This window comes from Tenrec ecaudatus, chromosome 7 (assembly GCF_050624435.1).
Source record: "Tenrec ecaudatus isolate mTenEca1 chromosome 7, mTenEca1.hap1, whole genome shotgun sequence".
Classification (NCBI taxonomy): domain Eukaryota; kingdom Metazoa; phylum Chordata; class Mammalia; order Afrosoricida; family Tenrecidae; genus Tenrec; species Tenrec ecaudatus.
In genome coordinates this window covers 76,118,310-76,140,531 of record NC_134536.1, presented here as the reverse complement: position 1 = coordinate 76,140,531, position 22,222 = coordinate 76,118,310, and the positions used below count along the sequence as shown (strand labels likewise).

General features: G+C 45.4%; 1 protein-coding gene across 1 annotated transcript in view; it reads left to right on the top strand.

Moving 5' to 3' along the window:
* Positions 1 to 22,222, top strand: part of KLHL32 (kelch like family member 32) — a 172,833-nt gene that overhangs the window by 100,705 nt on the left and 49,906 nt on the right. Inside the window, exon 4 of the mRNA XM_075554015.1 lies at positions 7,330 to 7,545. Coding sequence (XP_075410130.1) covers positions 7,330 to 7,545 — 216 coding nt within the window. The remainder of the gene's footprint in view (positions 1 to 7,329; positions 7,546 to 22,222) is intronic.

Here is a 22,222-nt window from a genome sequence, read left to right as displayed (position 1 = left end):
AATGATGCGCTATTACAGAGTATAACTGACCCCCCTCACACACACACAAACACATGCACACAAGGGTTTCTCGGCTCTAATTTGTACAGAAACACACTGCCACATCGTTCTCCCATGGATCAGCTGGTCATTTCGAACTGTTGACGTTTTGGTTAGCAGCCAAGTGCTTCCCCACTCTGCCACCATAACTTTGTCATGGATGGCGGGAAGAATGGCTTAGAACATCTTGCAGGAAATCCAACCAGAAAACAAGGCGAGACAGAGCAAGAGATGCTAAGGAGGACGAGTGGTCTGGGCACAGCATGGGGGTGACTGGTAAGAAAGGGCTGTTAGTGGGAGGGTTTCTGGTGTGAATGACGGGATGTGGTCATTCTTTCAGAGAGGAGAGAGAACAAGAGCTAGAGGTTTCATAAACAAGTTCAGTTTGCATATGGTAAGCTGGGCTCTGAAACGTTCAAGAGAAAGTGTTTCTTAGCAGTTGGGGATATGAATCCGGAATTTAGAAGAGAGGTTGGTGCTCGTAAGGAACACGGGATGCATTAACATGGAAACAGGTGATAACGTAAATCTATGTTTTTTTACTTATTGGTCTTTTTTAGCTGGTTTAAAGATTCATGTTATTTAAGACTGAGTCTCTAAATCAACTGCCTTATATCAGTGATGCATTATGGTTTTTAGATATAAAACACCAATGCCTAATACAATTTAATAGATTTACCTCAAGACTATATGCTAGGCAATTATGATCGGAAAATGTGGCCTTGATAACAGAAACAGAGCTGCAGATTGTATAATAGAATCTTGCCACATCAATGACATTTTCGTTGCAAATACCCCTTTTCACCAGCATAAGCAGACACTGTACATGTCGACTTCATCAGATGCGTCTAATGGAGGAGAGGGAGGAGAAGCTCAGTATTAGCAGGTTTAAGATGGAGGAAAATTTCAAAGTCATTGAGAGCCTGAATGCTTCCATGATTGTATCCCACCTGAATTTAGAAACCTTCTCAAGAACAGATTTGACACATTTACCTTAATGATCGAAGACCAGGCTGGCTGTGGGTTCACGTCAAGAACACCATACATGAAGAAAGCAAAAGGTTATTTAAAAGAAAGAAAAGGTCAAAGAGGATGTGAGAAGACACTCTGAAACTTGCTCTTGAACATTAATTAGCTAAAGTGGAGAAGAAATGCTGAACTAAAAGAACTGAACACATAGCTTCCAGAGAAACTTGAGAGAGTAAAACATTATAATGAAATGTGCAAAAACCTGGCATTAGAAACCCCAAAAGAAGAATGCTTTCGGTATATCTCAGGCTGGAAGAACTGAAACAAACTTCAAGGCTTGAGTTATAATATTGAGGGATTCTGTGAACAAAATACTCAATGATGCAGGAAGCAGCAAAACAAGGGATATTGAAAGTGCCAGGGACTTCCAGAAGAACAAACAAACCTGTCTTGGTAAAATTATAGCCAGAATGCTCCTGAGAAGTGAGGAGGGCAAGACTTCCTCTCAAGTACTTTGGGCATGTTATCTGGAGAGCCTAGCCCCTGCAGAAGGATGTCATGCATGATAAGGTGTAGGAATTCATCCCAGAGGAGATGAATTAACACAGTGGTTAGAATCATGGGCTCACGCACAGGACTTGTGAGGTTACTGCAGGACCGGGAAATATGGTCACTGTTGTATGTTGGGTGGACATGAGTCAAAAGTTGTCAAAAATTTTGTCTTGCTTATATCCACCATCAGTGCTCATGGAAGAAGCCAAGAGAGCAAACAAAGGGTTTCATTGGGTAAAGACGCTGCACAAGATTTGTTTAGAGCATTGAAAAACAGGGAGCTTAATTTTGATGACTAAGATGCACATGACCCAAGCCATGATATTTTCAATCACCTCATCTGCATGTGAAAATTGAACATTGAATAAGGAAGGCTGAAGAAGAATCGATACATTTGAATTGTGTTGGCGAAGAATATTGGAAGTACCGTGAACTGCTTGAAGGGCAAACAAATCTGTCTTCAAAGAAGTACAGCCAGAGTGCTCTTAAGAGGTAAAGATGGTGAGATTTCATCTTCCATATTCTGGACATGTGGTCACAAGAGATCAGTCTCTAAAGAAGCGCATTATAGTTGGTAAGGTAGAGGGACAGTGAAAAAGGGGAAAGCCCTCAGGGAGATGAATGGGCCCCATGACTGCAACAGTGGGCGCAGGCATGGGAACCAGTGCGCGGATGGTGCGGGCCTGGGCAGTGTTTGGTTCTGTTGTGCAGAGGGTAGCTATGGGTGAGAACTGATGTGATGGCACCCAGCAACAACATGAGTTGGAGTGGACTTATCAGCACCTAATAACAGCACAGCTAATAATAAAGTATGCAGATTCTCTCCAAGACAACTCTCCGAAGTGGCTAATCTCGCCCATTTTGTCAATGAAGAACAGTGGGAGTTTGTGATTGTCCAAACACATAGCCAGTGTTGAATGTCAGAGTTCGACTTTAACCAAGGCCACCTGACTCCCGCCAGCTCTTCTCCAACAGAAAACTCGCTTCTGGAAGCCTGTGTCCACCAGTGGATTGTCCTGGCATTCCTTATGCAGTTATTCTCTCATCCTCAGAGCACGTAGAGTCTTGCTTTTCAACACGTCTAAAAGGATATTCACAAAAACATGAATGCTGATTATCTCAGCATGGTGGAATTATGAGTGGTTGTTGTTTTCCTTTCTGCACTTTGTGTTTCCTAATTTTGATGAAATGACCATTTATTGTTTTCATAAGCAGAAACAGTAGCACGAGTTCCACAGCAAAGCTGATGTTGTTGTGTGATGTGTCCATTACTGGTCGCCATTTCAATGCACTTTCGCCATTGCCTCTCCCCCCCTCCCCTCCCCCACTAATGCAAACCCTTCAAGACAGCGTTATGGATGGCAAGTTCCTTACATGGGGCTTCAGCCACACGGCTGAGACCTGGTATTCCGCTGCCGCTCTCAGTGAATGCACCATTCTTCCAATGGGAAGGGCGTGTGCTGACACACGAGGACCCCGGTGGGAACTATCTTCTTTCCCCCTCAACTCTCACTTTCTAACGTGTAAATGTTAAGGTGCTCATCAGGCATGGGAAGGGGATGGAAATTCTGACGTATGTATAAAACTTCGGGTTTGGGGACATGATGACAGAAGAGTAATAACATGAAAGACAAGGATGGAGAGCAAACCTTGACTGGATGCCTCTCCCTGTGTTTCCATTGAAGTCCCCTTGCCTCTTCAGGCAGCCAGGGACACTTCTCCATTTAGCCTTCCCAAGCACTCGCCACTAATAAACTTGAAATGCTTTGTTAGAGTGTGTCTGGGGATTATATAAAATAATATCCTTAGGAAACAAAACTATTTAAGACCGTGAAAGAAAGCATTAAAAATGCCTTCAAAAGAAACAATCACACATCACAAAAAAAGCTCAATTTTTAAAGGATGCTCCATTCAGATAAATTAATTCTCTGCCTCTGTATACTTCTGAGTTGGACTGGCATTAAGTTGTAGGATTTCAATTGGAAGAGATTGAGTTTTTGTTAATTTTTCAACATCTAGCATAGCTCTGATCTGCCACCCCAGAAAGTTCCTTATGCCCTTCTGCATTAATCTTGCCATTGTGCCTGTCAGGCAAATGATGCCCTGATATTTCTTGCACAGTTTTGCCTACTCTAGAACTGTCAGTCAGTCATCCTGTGGTGGCTTGTGTGTTGCTGTGAGGCTGGAAGCTATGCGCCCAGTATTTCAAATACCAGCAGGCTCACATATGGTGAATAAGTTTCGGCTGAGCTTCCAGACTAAGAATAGACTATTGGGAAAAGATAAGCGGTCCACTTCTGAAGACCACTTCTGAGCCACTGTAAATCTTACCAATAGCCCAGAATATTATCTGGTATAGTGAAGGAAGATAAACCTCTCAGTTTGGAGGGGGAAAAAAGCAAACTCACTGCCACCGAGTCAATGCCAACTTAAAGCAAACCTACAGGATAGACCTGCCCCTGTGAGTATCTGAGACTTGAACTCTTGACAGGAAGAGAAAGTCCCATCTTTCTCCTGCGAGCAGCTAGTGGTTTTGAACTGCTGACCTTGTAGTTAGCAACCCCTTGTGTAACCACGGCACCACCAGGGCTCCTTTCTCAGGTTGGAAGGCTCTCCAAATATGACCGAGGATGAGCTGTCTCCTCAAAGTAGCGCTTACCTTCATGATGCGGGTGGAGCAAAGCTTTCTGGACCTTCATTTGCTGATGGGCGTGACTCAAAATGACAAGACAAGGCTGAAAACATCCATTAGTGGAATGTGTGAAATAGCAATCTAGGGAAGTTGGAAATCATCAAAAATGAAATGCATACAGATTGATATGCTATGCGCTCCATTAGTGATCCGAGACGGTCTGGTATTGGCCACGTTGAGTCAGATCATCTTGGTTTACTATGCCAGATATGATAATTGCAAGAAGAATGGTGTCACACTCATCATTACAAAGAACATTTTGATCCATTAATTCAACTATTAATCAGATTTGCACACCAACCAACTAAATTCAGTGATGAAGAAATTGAAGTCAACTTCTTTAGTATGAAGCTGATCAGAAAATCAAGATGCATTGCTAATTACTGGCAGTTGAATTATGGAAGTTGGAAACCCAGAAGAATAAGTAGTTAGAAAATATAGCCGTAGTGATAGAAACAAAACTGGAGGTCGCATGATAGAATTTTGCAGAACCAAGGAGTTCTTCATTGCAAAACAACATAAACACCAGGTGTACATGTGGACCTCCACAGACGGAGTACACACTGACTCCAGCTATGAGAAGAGATGATGGGGAAGCCCATTATCTTCAGCCAAAAGAATGCCCCCTCTCAGCGAGAGCTCCTGGGCCCTGCGATGGCACTGTGAACCACCCCACGGGCATGTGGCTCCAGTACTGGAAGGTGACTGACAGTACCCTCAGGCCTCCAAGACACTGAAGAGGACTTTAGTACGGCATGCAGGGCCCTCGTGCAATTGAATTCAGAGATTCAGCCGCCAGAAAGGACTTCCTCCTCCAAAGGAGATGGCTCCCGTGTGCGCTGGGAAAGGCCCACTTCAAGGCCAAGATGTTCTTTGACTCCTGGAATGGAATTCACTGACACTACAGAGTCCCATTTGGAGAACATATTTAAATACGTTTTTCTAAAAAAAAAATAATTAGCTGCTAGAGTCAAACTCTTCAAGATTCCTTGGATCAACTTTCCTGAATTGGAAGCCATAGTATTTTGATTGCGTGACTGTGAGTGGGCCCTTAGATAGTTGAATTACAATGGATTTCAGTGGTCATTTGTGGTCAAGCTCATTTTAAAGATAAGCAGGCATTTCCCTTCAATCATGTTGGCAAATAGAGCTGTGAAGAGCCAGAATCTCATGTCTGATTCCTGACGTCCTCTAGCTTAACTCCTGTTAGGAATATAATTAAAGTGTCATCTCTCACCAACAGAAATGGAGTGTAAAGTAGAAAATGTAATCAGGTAGCCATGATGATGTGGCTGTTACCCTGAGAGCTGTTTTCATCATTTTAAATTTTATTTTAGAGCACCACCATTTAGTAGAATTGTAATGGAAACTGCATGTGCACTTTAAATTTTTCTACTCGTCACATGTTTTGAGAGTAAAAGGAAGCCAGTGAAGTTAACTATAATAATTTCTTTAATCTGATATATCCAGGATGGTATTATTTCACCAAATAATCAATATAAAAATATTGATGAGCTATATTTTATATTTTCAGCATATCTCAGTTGAGACTAGCCGAGGGCCACATGTGGCCAGTCCAGGCCACATAATGCCTCTGCACAGATTTAGAACATTCATTCCACACCGTAATATTATGGAAGCAAATACATTAAGCTAGGATATGTTTAGAAGGAGCTCAAAACACTTAAGCTAGAAAAAGAGACTTGTGTATTGAAAATTGTTTAAATAGGTCATTAGAGTAAACACCGTAGCTATTTGGTATCACCCTGTATATGCTAGATTAGTAGAAAATAGTCCTCTCACATTATAACTATAAATTTTAAATTAGGACAAACGAGGCCACAGCTCGTGGCCTTCTCACTTATGGTAGGTATGTTTTCAGTCCTGAGAACCAGTTGCCTCCTGCAGCCTTCGCAGGGTTACAGTGGCAAAAGCACCTCCAGAACCCTGACTGGCGTGGGGCAATCTGGCCCACGCTTACAGAATCGGGGGCTTCCTGACTCGCTACGGATTGCCAGCTAGTCAGTTTGACTCAGAGTGAACCCGCAGGACAGAGTCCTATAGGGTTGGTTCCTAAGGTTGTAATCTTTATGGAAGCAGACTGCCTCATCTTTCTCCCGAGAAGCAGCGGGCGGGTTCCAATCCCTGACCTTTAGTTAGTAGGCAAATGGTTCGCCACGGGCCAGCAGAGTCAGTGTACAGGGTGCCACCAAGACTCCTTGGGACTTGGACAGACAAGTAAAATCTCCAAATAGCAAAGCATTGCTGTAACGACCATCTTTGAAAAGGAGGGAAAGGATCTTATCCATTGTTCATAATTTTTATTGTAACCACCGATTACAACTCAGTCCTCTTTGGTGGATTTACTACAGACAGAATTACTGAGGACAAGACTGTTTTCTGTGCGATGTCCTCCTTTCCTAAGCTCTTCTATTTAAAATAGGGTCCTGACTGAGTTAAGCACTGGTAATGGAAAGGTTGTCTGTTCACCACCACCCCCAGCCACTCCGTGGCACAAAGATAAGCCCGTCTCCTTCTAAAGATCGACAGCCTTTGGACCCCTCTGGAGTGCATCTATGGCTTTGGGGGAGGTTTTATGTTTAAAATCGTGTGCTAATTGTATTAAACCTGCATGGATTGTATTTTTTAAAAAAACAACATAATTTGAAGTCTTGGGAATATCCTGGTTATTTGCCCTCACATTTTCTTGTTCCGTACGAGCTACGAACTAAGGTAAGGAGAGAAAAATCATTGCCATTGCCTTGTAGAATATTGCTGTACAGTCAAATTACAGCCAGTGACACCCAAGACACCTCCCCAGGGCTTACTGAGCTGTCTTCTAAGTGCATTTGGTTTTAATCAGAGCAAAGTGAGGGCAGGAGATGCCATCTAGAAGCTTGTCTGCTTTGTCATGGAGAGGGGATTTGCTTTCCATTAACAACGGGGCATGGTCCCTTTTCCCCACCCCTGTCCTGCAAACTTAAAGGGAGGCCATCTGAATTTCTTGTCTGTTCTTCCTTGCACCGATGTCTAAGAGATGTTTCTGTTTGTTTGTATCTTTATTTTTTGACACCCAGGAATTAAATAGCTTTAATTACTTGGATCTGTACAGACTTGCTGACCTCTTTAACCTCACTTTGTTGGAGAAGGCAGTGATTGATTTCTTAGTGAAGCATCTCTCCGAACTGCTCAAGAATCGCCCAGAAGACGTCCTCACGCTGCCCTACTGTCTGCTTCAGGAGGTCCTCAAGAGCGACCGGCTCACTTCGCTGAGCGAAGAGCAGATCTGGCAGGTAAGGGCGCTCGACCCGCCTCCTGTGGGCCTTGACATGCCATGAAACGATGAAAAGGGAAAGGGTTAAGAGCAGACCAAGCTGTGTGCCCTGGTTTGGTCCTGATGTTGCCAGGTTTCAGATTGAGACGATATTTCCACTTGATAAGTCAAGAATTGGAAACACAGGTTCTTATGGCCTTCACAGGACTCCACTTAACTCAGGACGTCACAGGTGAGGCTGCGCAGCAGATCATCCGTCTCTAAAAGTCTGTGACCTCCAGAAACGCAGTACGGTTACATCTGAAACAGTCGGCCATTCCTCCCCCAGATAAAAATAGTTTCTTCCCGTGGATATGGAAAGAGTGGTTTGTAAAGTAAGAATGGGAATGAATGCTGGGCTTCCTAGAAACAATTCAGACATTTCTGCACGGCAGCAGAGAGCAGCTCGGACCTCTAGTGCAATGAAGCGCTTCTTGTGCTGCGGTTGAGGGCAAAAACCTTCCTGCTCCCTCATTGTGTGTCCATTGCTGTTTGCCCAAGTCCTGCCTGTTTGCCTGCCTTTTCACCAAAGGACAGGGGATGCTTTGTGCTTTGAAGTTGATCGTTCAATCTGAAGTGTTTTCCTCTCCTCCCCAGTGATTGGTTGAACAATCCACAGGGTGTCTTGGGGAAGGAGTCAGGTCTGTCTTCCCACTCCTTAGCGCTGGCTGTCGGATTCCCTCTCAAGCACTCGCTGGCCATTTTGTTGCTTCTAGGAACCCATGCCCTCAAGATGTGATGATCAAGTGGAAAAACAAACACCCCAACATTTATATACCAAATAAAAGGGGAAATGACAAGCTTTCTGTTAGCCAGCGGGGCAGTGAATGCCCTGGTTTCTTATCAAATGACACCAAGGAGTACTTTAATTCCAGCCTAAATACCCAGGTTCGGACTCCGCTGATGGATGACTGTGCCTGATTGCCTTTCCCGGTTATGCTGTAATCCCCAATGGCCTTCTCCATTACTGTTTCCACCAGGAAAATGGTAAAAGCTGCAGTGGACTGTGAGGGTCTTCCAGGAACCAGGTTCGTTACAAACTTACTGTGGTGTCTCACACCAGGCTGGAAGGGTGACTAGCATGGCCCGTCACCCTGGAGATGAAAGTGAGGCTTTGCTCCCTCACGACTCAGGGACACGGAGAGCGCCAGGCCTTCAATCTAGGTCGAGTGCCACCTGCCCTCATCTCTCCACTGCTGCACACCGCTTTGACCACAAAAACCTATGCGATAGAGGTGGGGTGGGGGTGGGGTAAATTCTGAGAACTTGAGCTGTAAAGTTGTACTTCTTCCTATGCTACTTTAAAAATATTTTTTAATAATGTTTGATCAGGCAGAGGTTGAAGGTGTTGGCAAATATGAATGTTTGGCATTTCAATTGTCCACTACTCTCCTCTATAAACACAAATCATGAGATTGATGCTGATTTGGTTAATTCAACGGGAGAAGCAGCCAATTTTTTTTTCTTCCCAAAGGGAAAAAGGCTTGGAATGAATTCTGCATTTAATTATGTTTAACTGAATTGAGATCTGAAGCCAACTGTGCTCGTGGCTTCTCTCTCTCTTTGTGGCTTAGCTGAAGGCATTGCCAGCGATCGACATGGTCAGGGGCAGATTTCTGAGTGTCACAAAAATTCCATACTGCCCACTGTAGAGGCACCCTAATTGCCTCTCTAAAGGCTACTAATATTGTAATATAGGATTTCAAACACTGACTTCTGCTGTAGGCGCTCTCTCTATTTTTTTATACCAGACCTGAAAGAATTAACAGACTCACATTAATATTATCGATTCAGGCATTCAGCAGGCACTCAGAAAGTGTTTTTGCTTTATCTTAGTAAATAAGTAATTCCCTCATATTCCACCTAGTAGAGAAAAAATCAAATCAGACCAGCTACGTTGCCTCAAGTATAGTTAAGTTCATAATTTTTGCTAAGGTTAAACTAGTAATGCAATATACCACGGAAGAATCTAATATCAGCCCAGGGTGAAGATTGGGTATGCCAGAGGATTAGTGTCAGGGTGCTTTATAGAAGTGAAACTTGATGGACAGGCTGGAGACAGATCTACAGAATCTCATTAAATTGCTGAATTGTTCATTACGGAGCGTTCTCACTGTAATAAAGTGCTCATTGACTTTGACAAATCCCCATCCCATGTTTTAAAAGAAGAACAGTGAAGGAAGGGGTGTTTGAGAAGAGAAAGGAAATTGGTATGAACTAGGGCAGGTAATAGAAAGCTGAAGGAGGGGTTGCCATTTGATTAAATATATGCCACCGGTCACCAAAGTGTGAGCCCAGTAAACACGTCTGTACACATTTACACACGTGGCTCCTCCTCTACCCATTGATAATGAAGCCCGACAAATCCCCTGCTTTTTATCCCCTGCTGAAAGGTCTGATTTCCATTCCTCACCTGTCTTCACGAGGTCTGGCACTGAAGATCTGTCCTCTGAATCTTCAAATTATCCTGGCTGGACACACGCTTTCTTCCTCTGCCCTGCTGTCTCTCCCCCAGTCCCTGTCTTTGATGCAGCGTGCGGCAGGTGGCAGTAGCCATTCTGTGGCTCCGTGAACCCATGAAATCCCTAAAGGTGACATCACATACCTGCTCCTTTTTTTTTCATCTCACCTTTTGGAACGTTATCATAAAACTTACAGTCTCCTCTCTCACAGAGGGCCCTCGGTCGCTCCCGGACACATTTCTCTTCCCCTGGCGCAGCCTGAAACGACTTGGTCTGTTGGCTAACTCATTCTATGTGCAGAGGGAACACAGGGACTCGCAGCTGAGATGTCGAAGGACACGGAGATTCTTTCAAGCAATATTCCTTTTCTCTAATTCAGTTCAATTCTTCTCAAAAAATGGGTCTTAAGTTTCAAGACCAGCAATTCCTCGGGTTCCGGGGAAACTAGCAAGGCAGTCGCAGTGTCCGGAGGAAAGGGCACATGAGAATGCGCCCGGGGAGGAAGCGTGGCCCCGGGGTCACTTGGAATCGTGACCGGGCAAACGGCCACCAGTTTCCGTTTGCTTTGGGTCTTAGCCCGCAGTGCGGACGATGGTTCAAGAAGGCGCTGTTGACTTTCTCCTGTTGGATTCAGTGGAGGTGTCTGACTCCCGAGCTGGGTGTCTGCCAGAACACGGAAAGTGGAGGACCCAAACCGTTTCCCACCACTGCCATGCCCCGGCGTGTCTTTCTTTTCATCAAGGGAGCTCTTGTTAATGCGCAGGTTTGTTTTCTTTTGTTCCAGCAAATGTAAACTCGCTGCCCTACTTCAGACTCCCTTTCGCCAGAGAAAAGGCGGCAGCCAGATTGATTCTGGCCACCAAAGTACAGCTTATGGAAAACCCAGAGTTTCATGTGAGCTCTCGCATTTGAGAAGAGGGGCGAAGGCGTGTCTCCATCGCCTGTGCTTACTGAAGACTGCTGAGTTCCAGAATGACCCAGGCTGGTGCGAATGGCAGAGTGCCCCTGTCCTTGGCCTCATGCCACGTGAAAGGGATCCTTGTGCTTTTCAACCATTAACCCGGCATTCGGGATTATTAATGGATCACTAAAGTAGGAAAAACAAGAAAAAGGAAAAAGACAGCAGCTGGAATTGGAATACCAGTTATCTGTTGACAGGTATCGTGTTTGAAGCTAGATCCAGCAGTAGAAACTTTGCCAAAAATGTCCAGTTATTGGGGTCAAGCAATTTATTTCTGTTTCCTCCCTGGCTGGGGGCAGTTATATATATTTTCATCTGAGTGTTAGGGTGTTTGCTTGTTTTCTACTCTGTGTGGAGAGCATGTAGCTCAGGTCATCGTGAGCCCTTGTTCTAGAAAGAGAGGCCAATGCTTTCCTTCCTTCGTTACCCCCAGAGTGGAAGGTCCCTCTTCCTTGTGTTTTAAGCCTAACTCGAGCCTGGATTTAAGTGGAAAATAAGACCAGACAATTTGGGGGTCATGTGATGGTCAGACCTCCGCGGGCAGTCCCTTCCTTGATCGCCCTTTGGCTTGGCAGAGGGACTGCATCCTCTGGCTGCGGCTGGGGGACAGTCCTGTTCGCATTTGTCTTCAAGCCTTTGTTCCCAGAGGCAGAGGCTGGGCCTGGAGTGTCTGCCCTGCACGCTGTGTGTTGTCATCTTGCACTCTATAAATAATAAATAAATACAATAATGTGGAGATTCTGTATTAAAATGTATTGAAGGGATCATAAGACCTCCTGCCATGCCCATGTAAGCCTAGGTTTCATCTAAGAAAAGTGTTCTATGAAAGGAGTCTGACCTTTTAACGACTGCATGTTTTCCTTACCAGATTGGTGGGAGCTTGCTTCCAAAAGTCATACTGTGAATAACACATTCTGTTTACATCCCTTGAGACGTAAGTTGACTCTTCTTTCTCTGAAAACCAAGCTCATGGCCACTCCATGTCCATTCCAGCTCCTACATCTTTCTGGCTAGTGTGAACTGTGGCTGTAACTCTTCATGGAGTAGACAGCCTCCTCTTTCTCCTGGTGAGCTTCCGACGGTTTTGAACTGCTGGCTGTGTAGGTAGGATCCCAACACATAATTCCCAAACTCTCACATTTAGGGTTTTATTCATTTTTGTTGTTGTTTATTTAAATCCCTCCTGGACTTTTATCCGTAACATAAAACTATCCACACTGCAGTTTGATCTAATTTTTTTTTCCTCCCCCAAAAATGACAGAAGGTGAATTCAAATAAAAAACGACTACCGTATATACTTGAATATAAGCCGACCCGAGTATGAGCCGAGGTACCTAATTATTACCTAGGAAACCAGAAAAACTGATTGACTTGAGTATAAGCCTAGGGTGGAAAATTCAGAAGCTATTGGTGAGTTTCAATAATCAAAACAAATAAAAATAAAATTACTAAAAATTGAGACATCAGTGAGGTAATGTATAAATATTTTTAAACAAGAATTTGAAAAAGAACTTTCACGGTAATGCCCCACCCACCCACCCCCCGCCCCTGCAACTTGTTAGCTGGGTGTGGAGGGAGTCCATGTGGGCCGGGAAATGCAGGATGTGAATTAACACAGAGACCAGAGGGGAGAGACTGAGCGCAGCCACAGACACATCCTTACCAGTTCAGCTGCCGGTTAAGTGAATCACTATGGGTGAATCACTACGAGTTGGAGTGGTCCACGTCATAGGACGGCTCTGATTGGTTAGATGTGAGTAAATAAACATTCAAAGCCCTGCAGTGTCAGCAGGGCTTTGAATGAACAGCAGAGAAACGGCAATCACCCTCACGATAATAGGCGCTTGTCCTGTTAGCTCAGGGGGGTGGGGGGGGGTCGGACAGCGAGATGTTACACTGATACGTGTATAAGCCAAACCCCAGTTTTTCAGCACATTTTTTGTGCTGAAAAAAACTGGCTTATACACAAGTATATACAGTACTTCCTTATCGTTTGAAAGGATACCAGGCATGTATTCATTTTTTAAAACTTTGACCTCTTAAATGATCAATGCACCTCAGGCCAAGAAGCAGCAAGGATTTCACAAGTACTCAATGTGAAATAATGCAGTCCCAATGCTTCATCCTCGAGTAGCTCATCAGTTCCCAGAATGCTTCTGCATTGTCATGGCTGTGCTCTCTCTATGGGACAAGTGGGGAAGCTGAGGGAACAAGCTGGAAATCAGACTTCCGTCTTCCAGTTCTGAGGCTCTTTCCCCTTTGGACCTCAGCTTCTAAGTTTGTAAGAGCAACTCGGCAGTGCTTGGGAGCAATTAACCCAGAGGTATAGGAAATTACTTGCCTGGCTTTAAAAATCATTAACAGGGACTTCTAGTTCTGTGGCACAGTGCCCATAGATGGAAGGGATAATGGCCACCCTGCCTGCCTCCTGTCTGTGCCAGGGTGCCCCTTCTCACTCTGAGCTCCAGGGCATGTGCCTCTTGTTGATCACGGCTGCCCACTAACCAGCTTGGCATACCTCTGCCAGCCTCCGTGTCATCAAAGCCCAGAAGAGTACAGCTCAAGCCCTGACGAAGCCAGGCCATAGGCAGTGATTGATTATAAAAGCACTGTCAGGAGGGCTTTCATTTTGGACTCTTGGGCCTTCGTGACTAGAAGTGGAATACAGTTGCCTTGAGAATGCTTCGCCCAAACAAGATGTGTACTCTTTCATCCTGTTCCCACGCTTTGTCAACTCATACATGCCATAGTCTTACCATTTTTAGCTTTGTGTTTTCCAGATAGACGTTTTCCAGGTATCTCTATAATATTTTGTTTTGTATATTTGTTGGTTTACTTATTCTTGTTAGCTGCTGCTGAGTTGGCTTCCATTGTTTCCCCCTACCCCCAAATCATTTCCAACCCATACACAATGGGATCGGATCTTCTTAATCCATGGACTTTTTAGAAGTAGGTTGTCAGGCCTTTCTTGCTAGTCTTGCTGAAAACTTGCTGAAAACAGGTGGTAGCTGTATTTGAAGTTCTTTGACCGGAACTATGGAAAACACAAATTTATCCACAGAGCCCCATAAATTGTACTTAACGACAAGACAAAAACAAATACATTGCCCTTGAAATCACCTCCAACTCATAAGGAACCTACAGGCCAGAGGAGAACTGCACCTGGAGCTTTCAGGGACTGTCAGTCTTTAGAAGCCTCAGCTTTCTCCCATGATTCCAAACTGCTGCCCACCCTCATGGTTTGCAGGCCAATATGGAACCCACGACACCACCGAAAGAAGGAAAGAAAAAAAAACAACACACTGCCCTTGAGTTGAAGCCAACTCATAGCAAGCCTGTACGACAGGGTAACACTGCCTGTGGGTTTCCACGACCATAAATCTTTACAGCAATAGAAATTCCTGTTGTTCTCCCGTGGAACGGCCGTTGGTTTCAAACTATTGAACGTTCAGATGGAGAGCAGCCCAGTGCATAACCACTTTGCCACGAGGGCTCCCTGAATTTTACTTTTCATTCTTTAATCAAGCACATGCCCCTTTTAAACTTTTCTTCCTAAACAGTGGCTCCTAACTAAACAGTTGCTCTCTTCTAAGACAGCCCCTTCTCATTAGATAACTGGTGAGGAAAACAAAGAGCAGCTCCTTGGCATCCCAAACAGTGCTGTGCCTGCAGGAAGTCCTATGTGCTGAGCCTCCCCAGCTGGCATTGAGCCAGGCTGCTCTTCCAGCCGCCCCGCTGTAAGCTACCAGAAAGTCAACCAACCAAAGCCATTGCTGCCGCCTCCATCCCAACACATAGTGAAGGGGAGGGCAGAGGAGCACTGCCGCGCACACAGGGTTGTCTGAGGCTTTACATCTTTAGAGTGGCAGGCTGCCATGTCTTTCTCCCTGGGAGTAGCTGGGAGGTTTGAACCCCAGATCTTGTGGTTACCAGCCCAGGGCGTGACCCACTGTGACGCTCTTGATCTCCGTGTGGCTCATTCCTCTGCGTGGCTTCATCCTGGGGAAGTTGCTTGGCTGGTGGCTGTGCTGTTGTTAGTCTGTGCTGCATGCCTGTGGGAGACGCAGGGCGCATCCTCTCTGAGGGCCTTGGCTCCAGCTAATCCTCAGCACCGGCGCGGGGCGCCGTCACGGAGCTGCGAGGGGCAGTGATTAGCCGACATCACAGGGGACCTGACTTGTATTCATGTGCTGCTTTCCCCATGAGTTAATAGAGAGGTGCGTTTTGCTTTTCCTTTTTTAAGAATTAGCACAACAGAACAACAAGGTGATTTATGAGATATGACATATTTATGTTCTCTGCTTCTAATTTTCATTGTGATTCATGTTGTTTCCTGGCTGATATTTTTGTTGTGCTGCCGTGAGAAGGACAGGACTGGGGAATATTACTTATGCATTGGTGGCCTGCAGGAATGTCGCTGCTACCTGGGCTATCAGGGATTTAAAAACAAAACCCAACCCTCAGCCATGTATGAGGTGGAAACCCGGAGGGTAAGTACGGAAGTCCATCGATAATAATAACAACCATCATAATTCTTTATATTCCTAGAGCGCTTTATAAAGTTTTAAACCATTTTTATCCACATTATTTCATTTGGGTCTCCCATCAGCCTTGTTAAGGCTAAGAAGGCAAGTATGAGGGGCCTTCACGGGGTTCCAGGAAGAATTCCATTGTCTGTTAATTCCATTTTACCCCCACAGACTTTCTGAAGCCCCCTCGTATTTTCCACATTTTAACTCATGAGGACACTGGAGCTCACAGAAATCACTTCACCGGTTTCGTGTAGAACTCGCTGTTTCTCCCAAAAGACACCTCGTCTCCAAGAAAATGAGAACCTGGAAGCACCTCACACATCTTCTCATAAGCCAGTGGTTCTCAACCTTCCTAATGCCGTGACCCTTTCATACAGTTGCTCATGTGGTGGGGACCCCCAACCATAAAATCAGTTTCCGTTGCTACTTCATCACTGTCTTTTTGCTACTGTTATGAATTGGGTGATCCCTGTGAAAGGGTTGTTCGACCCCCAAAGGGGTCATGACCTACAGGTTGAGAACCGCTGTCATAAGCCAACCAAAAACCCCAAACCAATTCCCTGCCATGTAGGTGATGTTGACTCATAGTAACCCAATAGAACATGATAGAACTGCCCCTGTGAGTTTCTGAGTCTGAAACACTTCGTGGGAGTAGAAAGCCCTGTCTTCCCAGAGCAGCTGGTACTTTCAAACTGTGTACCTCATGGTTATCAACCCAAGCAGTAACCACTACACTGCCAAGGTGCCTCTCATAAGCCAAAGAGCTGTTCACATCTTACTCTCTATAAGGAGGGAAGGAGCCCTGGTGGTGTAGTGGGTTACATGCTGAGCTGACAACCAGGGTGGAATGACCTTAACCGACCTGCTTCTGGGTCTTTGTTTCAATCGTAGCAGAGCAGCTCCCTCGCTGGGATCTATTGAAAGTCAGCCCTTGACACAAGGGGGACCAGGGTCCAGTGCATGTGCCTCTCATCCCGGGAAACGGGTTTTAGCCAGAAAGGTGGCCACTCCCTTTCCCCTCATGCACTGCACATTCGTGGGGAGCCTGGTGCCATGACTCGGATTCGAACCATGGTAGCTGGGCCATTTATCTCTCCACCCTTCCATTAATCCCACAGGTGCTTATCGGCCAGGTTGGCACCATAAACTAACTACCTCAATCTCCCTGAGGAATGGTCCCATATCTTGGACTTCATGTTGGTTTCTACTGCTGACAAATGGCCAAGTCAGCCTATGTGAATGGAAGTGGTATATATGAGATTGGCCCAAAGAAGGACCTGAAGGGACAAGTAAGCTGCATGAAAAAGTGGCCCAAATGCCACAGTCTCCTGACATTGCCTCCTTTCTCCCAGTCTGCACCTATGGCCTCCTGGGGAGTTCCTTACCATACTTTAACTGTAGACCAAAAAAGTCATGCTTGGTTTACGGATGGCTCTGCACGATATACAGGTGCCACTCGTAAGTGGACAGCAGCAGCACTACAGCCCCTTTCTGGGATCTCCCTAAAGGACAGTGGTGAAGGGAAATCTTCCCAATGGGCAGAACTTCGAGCAGTGCACCTGGCCGTTCAGTTTGCCTACAAAGAAAATTGGCCAGATTTGAGACTGTATACTGATTCATGGACTGTGTCTAATGGCTTGGCTGGATGGTCAGGGAATTGGAAGAACCATGATTGGAAAATTGGTGACAAGGAGGTGTGGGGAAGAGGTATGTGGACAGACCTCTCTGAAAGGGCCAAGAGAGTAAAGATAATCATGTCTCATGTGAACACTCACCAAAGGGTTGACTCTGAAGAGGAGGACTTTAATAATCAAGTGGATAAGATGACACGCGCTGTGGAGACTGGTCCTCCTCTTTCCTCTGCCACTCCTGTTATCGCCCAATGGGCACAGGAACAAAGTGGACATGACGGCAGAGGATGGTTTTTTGCCTGGTGGGGTGACCCAGATAGATAACATAAGAAATAAACAGTTAATTAAATTATAAAGCAGTACAGATGGCTCAGTGCAACTCACTCCCATTAACAGTTGTGAGACACTGGAAGCCCTTCAAGTCTCGAGGGCCTCCTGGTCGTCCTCTGTAGAGCAATTCAGGCTGTCTGGGCACAGGCAGCAAACAGCAGGGCAGGTCACCAACAGTCAGCCAGATGACAGGGTCTGACAGTCCCCAACTCAAGAGATGTAAATTCCAATGGTGTGGCAAAGCAGGTCCTTGAGGAACCTCAAATTACAGCAACACAGTCCACAGGTTAGGTGTTCCACAGGTAGGGTAGCTTGCAGATTGAGGCAAAGAACAAGCAAGGCAGCCGTATACTGGTCCGATGATCAAAGAGCAAGAGACAAGAAAGGTGAGGTCAGCAGTTTGAAACCAGCAGCCACTCTGAGGGAGAAAGATGAGGTTCTCCCCTTCCATTAGATAGTTATAGCCCTGGAAACTGTAGGGAGTTGGTCTATTATGTCCTGTGGAGTTGCCATGAATCCAAGTTGATTCGATTACAGATGGTGTGATGAGGGATGCAGCAGTGTAGGTTCCTAATAAATTACCGACTTTCGTTTTCACTGGCTGTGAAACTTTGAGTGAAGTTGGAAAAATGATTGCAATAGAAAGTGTCACCTGAAATCATGTGTCTGTACCAGAGCCTGGAAGGTGGGAGCTCTAGGTGGTCTGACGAGGAAGGGAGAGAGTTCTGGCAGAGGTGGAGAAATAGGCTGCTATTCCTTCAAAACACAAGGTGATGACAGCTGATAAGTGAGGGCCAGTTTACACCCAATAAGGAGTTTTAGATCGGTGAGCTCTGGTGGCATAATGAGCTATGCCTTGGGCTGCTAACCCAAGGTCAGTGGTTCAAATCCACCAGCTGCTCCCCTGGAGAAAGATGAGGCTTCCTAGTCCCATAGAGATTTACAGTCTCAGAAACCCACAGTCCTTGTTCTGCTCTGCCCTATAGGGTTGCTATGCTTGAGTCAAAATTGACTCAAGGCAGTGAGTTTGAGTTTTGGTTTGTGAAAAGGCTACTGGAGCACCATGATGGCTGCTGCAGCTGCATGGGTCTGGGCTAGGGGGAGGGGAGGGGAGGGGTACCATGCAATGGGGAGGGAGCCTGAAGGGTGGTGTCTTTATCAGGGATTTGAGATTGCATGGGTACCAGGGGCGTGGCCAATCACTTCTTCATTTTTCACCCAGTGTATGACGTGAGTTTGGAAACGTATGCAGCAGAATTGGGGAGTTGGGTATGACCTATATCTGAGGTTTGAGAGGAAAGGAGAGTGATATCCATTATTGGAAGTGGGAAGTCTTTTCAACAGAGTGAGTCCGGTAGATCCGTATCCTGCATGACCTGTGTTTATTTCTATGCAGGGCTTCCAACCAGTTCAACCTCCTGTTGAGAATTTGCATGTCTTCCCCTCCCCCCCCACCTCCGGTGTTGTAGTGGTTATGAGTTTGCATGGTCGTAATTTGCATGGTTGGCAGTTCCAAACCACCCACAGCACCATGGGAGAAAGATTGGTCTTTCTGCTCCCATAAACTGTAGTTACAGTCTTGGAAACCCAAGGGGATCACTATGAGTCATCATTCACTCGATGGCAGTGACTGCGACCCCAGAGATGCTGCATCAGAGTCTACATTTCCCCAAGACGCTCAGGTGATTCTTCTATGTGCATAAAAGTCCAACTGCTCCAAAGAATTTTTTCTACAAGTGAAAATTCAGAACACCTCCACAAACCTGGAGGGGAAAGGTGGGCATTCTCTGGAAATCATTGGAGGTGGGGTGGGAGGGACATGGTATAGCATCCATGGAGAAAGACAATTCTTAAACTTTTTTTGCCCATCATTGTGCTTTTCTATGACAAAGTTTTAACCCTTAAGTTTGACTAAGAGGTAAAATCTGTTGGCATCCTTCCGTGTACCATTAGCAAGAGTACATAGAGCCTGACCCTGTCCTCCTGGCTACTTGGGGTGGCACACTGAAGGGATACAAGTGGATTTTGATATTGTGGTAGAAAAATAATGAACCAGGAAGCTAAATCCTTTGAGGGGTAGAGTGACCCTAGATAGATAGTTGATCAAGACAAATGTTAAAGCGTGTTTCCATGGTTCCCCTTTGTTTATAAGTATTGCAAGTCACTTTTGGAAAGGGACACAGGTGATACTTAAATTTCAAGAACATAAGCTAAAAAGCTCTGTCAACTGGAGACCAAATGTGCATTTCAAGTGTGTGTGTGTGCTCTTGATGAGAAATACCCACGCACAACTTCTTCTGGCCACACGAGCAAATCAGGTAATTAAAAGAGTGATGGATGGTCCGCTAAAGTTTAAACGTTTTAGGAGGACCTATCTTATTAACACTTTAAAACAAATGAGCATAATATCATTAATTTTGATTAATTCATTTGCTCTTAATATAGCTTTTAATTTGTAATTCTATGTGAATTACAATGTAATTTGGCATTAATTATACTAAATTGACTATAAGTCAGCCAATCACAATAGGAAATTACTCACAGCTGAGAGGAAAGCTAATCCTCCCCTTCCAGAAAGGAAGATGCTAAGTTAAGAGGCACGTGCATTTTAGACACTCCCCTGTGGCCGTGATGATGTCTGGGCTTGCTGAGGGAGTGGAAGCAGATTCCTAATTGTGCCCACTGTTGGAATGATGTCCTCTGGCTTTAGAGCACACCAAAGCCACGGACTTGAGTGGATTCTGACCCACAGCCACCCTCCGGAGGGTTTCCGAGATGGCAAATCTTTCTCCCCAGGAGTAGGTGTTGGGTTTGGATCACTGGCATTGAGGTTAGCCTTACAGTGCCTAACCCATCGCCCCTACCCTTCTCATGATAAATCTCATAGAGAGTAAACGATGAGCGAAGGGTTGGGTTTATGCACTTGTAGGTGGAAGAATCCTGTGTAAGGTGTAGACAGACCAGTGGTAGCAAGGTTGAGAACCACGGCCTTGGAGGATAAGGGGTATGTGTCGCTGGTAAAGCTCAGTAGAGGTGCCTGTGAACCCACAAGAATAAAGGGCCCTGTTGGGGAATAAAGGCCCTTGAGAAGGTGTCAGGAGAGCAAAGGTCCATTTAGAAAATATTTGGGTCAGAACCATTTTCCAAAGACCTCCTTTTGAATATTGCCCCCGAAAAAGAAGCGAAACAAGAATTTGAGACGTTACAGCAAGTCATGGCAAATGTCGCAGGGCAGATCCTGTTTAAGGTGTATCTTGTGTGTAAGAAGAGCTATGTTCAGGAACATGAGGACTGAAGATCAGAGAATACAATGTTCTAAATATTGCATAGAAAATTAAAGATAGTTTTTGATACCTCTTCTTTTTATTTTATTAATCATGCATCCCAGTTTCATCATCTCAACATACAATCTAGCAAATAAAATGACCTTTTTTCTGTAAAAACTGTAAATAAAGCATTTAAAAATCATTGTAAATCCCACACAAACAAACAAACACAAAAGCCAAACTCACTGCTATCAATTTGATTCTGAGTCATAGTGACCCCTTATGAGGTTTCTGAGACTACAGATCTTTATGGGGACAGACAATGTCTTTCTTCTACAGAATAGCTGGTGGGTTTGAACTGCCAACCTTAAGGTTAGCAGCCGTACACTGATCCCACAGCCTCGCCAGAATAGCCATCTTTTCCTCTTCTTGCACACTTGTAGAGTTTACCCTAGATCTTCCAACTAGTCCCTTAGGAGCACCCCGCTAAGAATTTACATTTCCATATGATCCTGAATCTCAGTCAGTAGTTTAAGAAGACCCCTAGGTGCTTCTTATAGATTTCCTGGCTCTTGTTAAAATGTAGATTCAGTATATCTAGGGTGGAAATACAAAATCTCAGCTTGGAGTTGAACTGAAATTAATCTATTTAGAGTCCTGGTTCATACTGTGTACACACACACACACACACACACACACACACGAATCTGTGCAGCGAAAAGGCTTTCCTTTGCCCTGAAGAACTGCCTGGAATGATACTATCCTACAGAGACTCCTGATTGGCTGTGACTCATGAGTTAAGGAGAAGGAATCCGCCGGCAGAAGTTTCATTGTCGCCCCTCCCAGTGCTTACTCCAGCCCTCAGGAGGGAGACGCGCTGTCCAGCTGTTGTTTTAGGGCGTTTCCGGCCCCTCCCAGGCCCCTTTATGCCGAATGCCCACTTAGTCTTCCTTGTACCAGCCGTCCTGTGCGTCATCAGCATCGAGTTGGTGGGCGCTGGTCCCTCGCCTACCCCGTTCGGTTCCCTGTGTGGCTGCAGGTTCTGAACCCCAAAGACCCTTGGTTGGATCCATCCCCCCTGTGGACGAGCGCTGTCCGGCTCTTTCTGGAGCATTCTGCGAGAACAGGGAGGCGCGGGCCGAGGGCTGGGCTGAAGGAAGAGCAATGCGCTGCCGTCTGCACGGACAGGCTGTCCGCGTGTCTCACACTGGGAATCTGGCTGGAATAGCCGGGCCTGCTGATCAACCAGCGCTGAGCGCTTAGGTCATTGGACGCCTGTTTTAGTCGGTTTGTGCTTTTCAAGAGTGAACTTGTTAGAATTATGCTGAATACCCACTTAGAGCCTCAGCTGATCACCCTACCTGTGTTTCCTAACTCTGCACTGTCAGAACTCCTAATAAGTCAAACAGTCTTTCAGTGGCGCTCGTTCGGGAGGGAAGAACCCCACAAATGTAAGAGCCATTTCAGATTGTAAA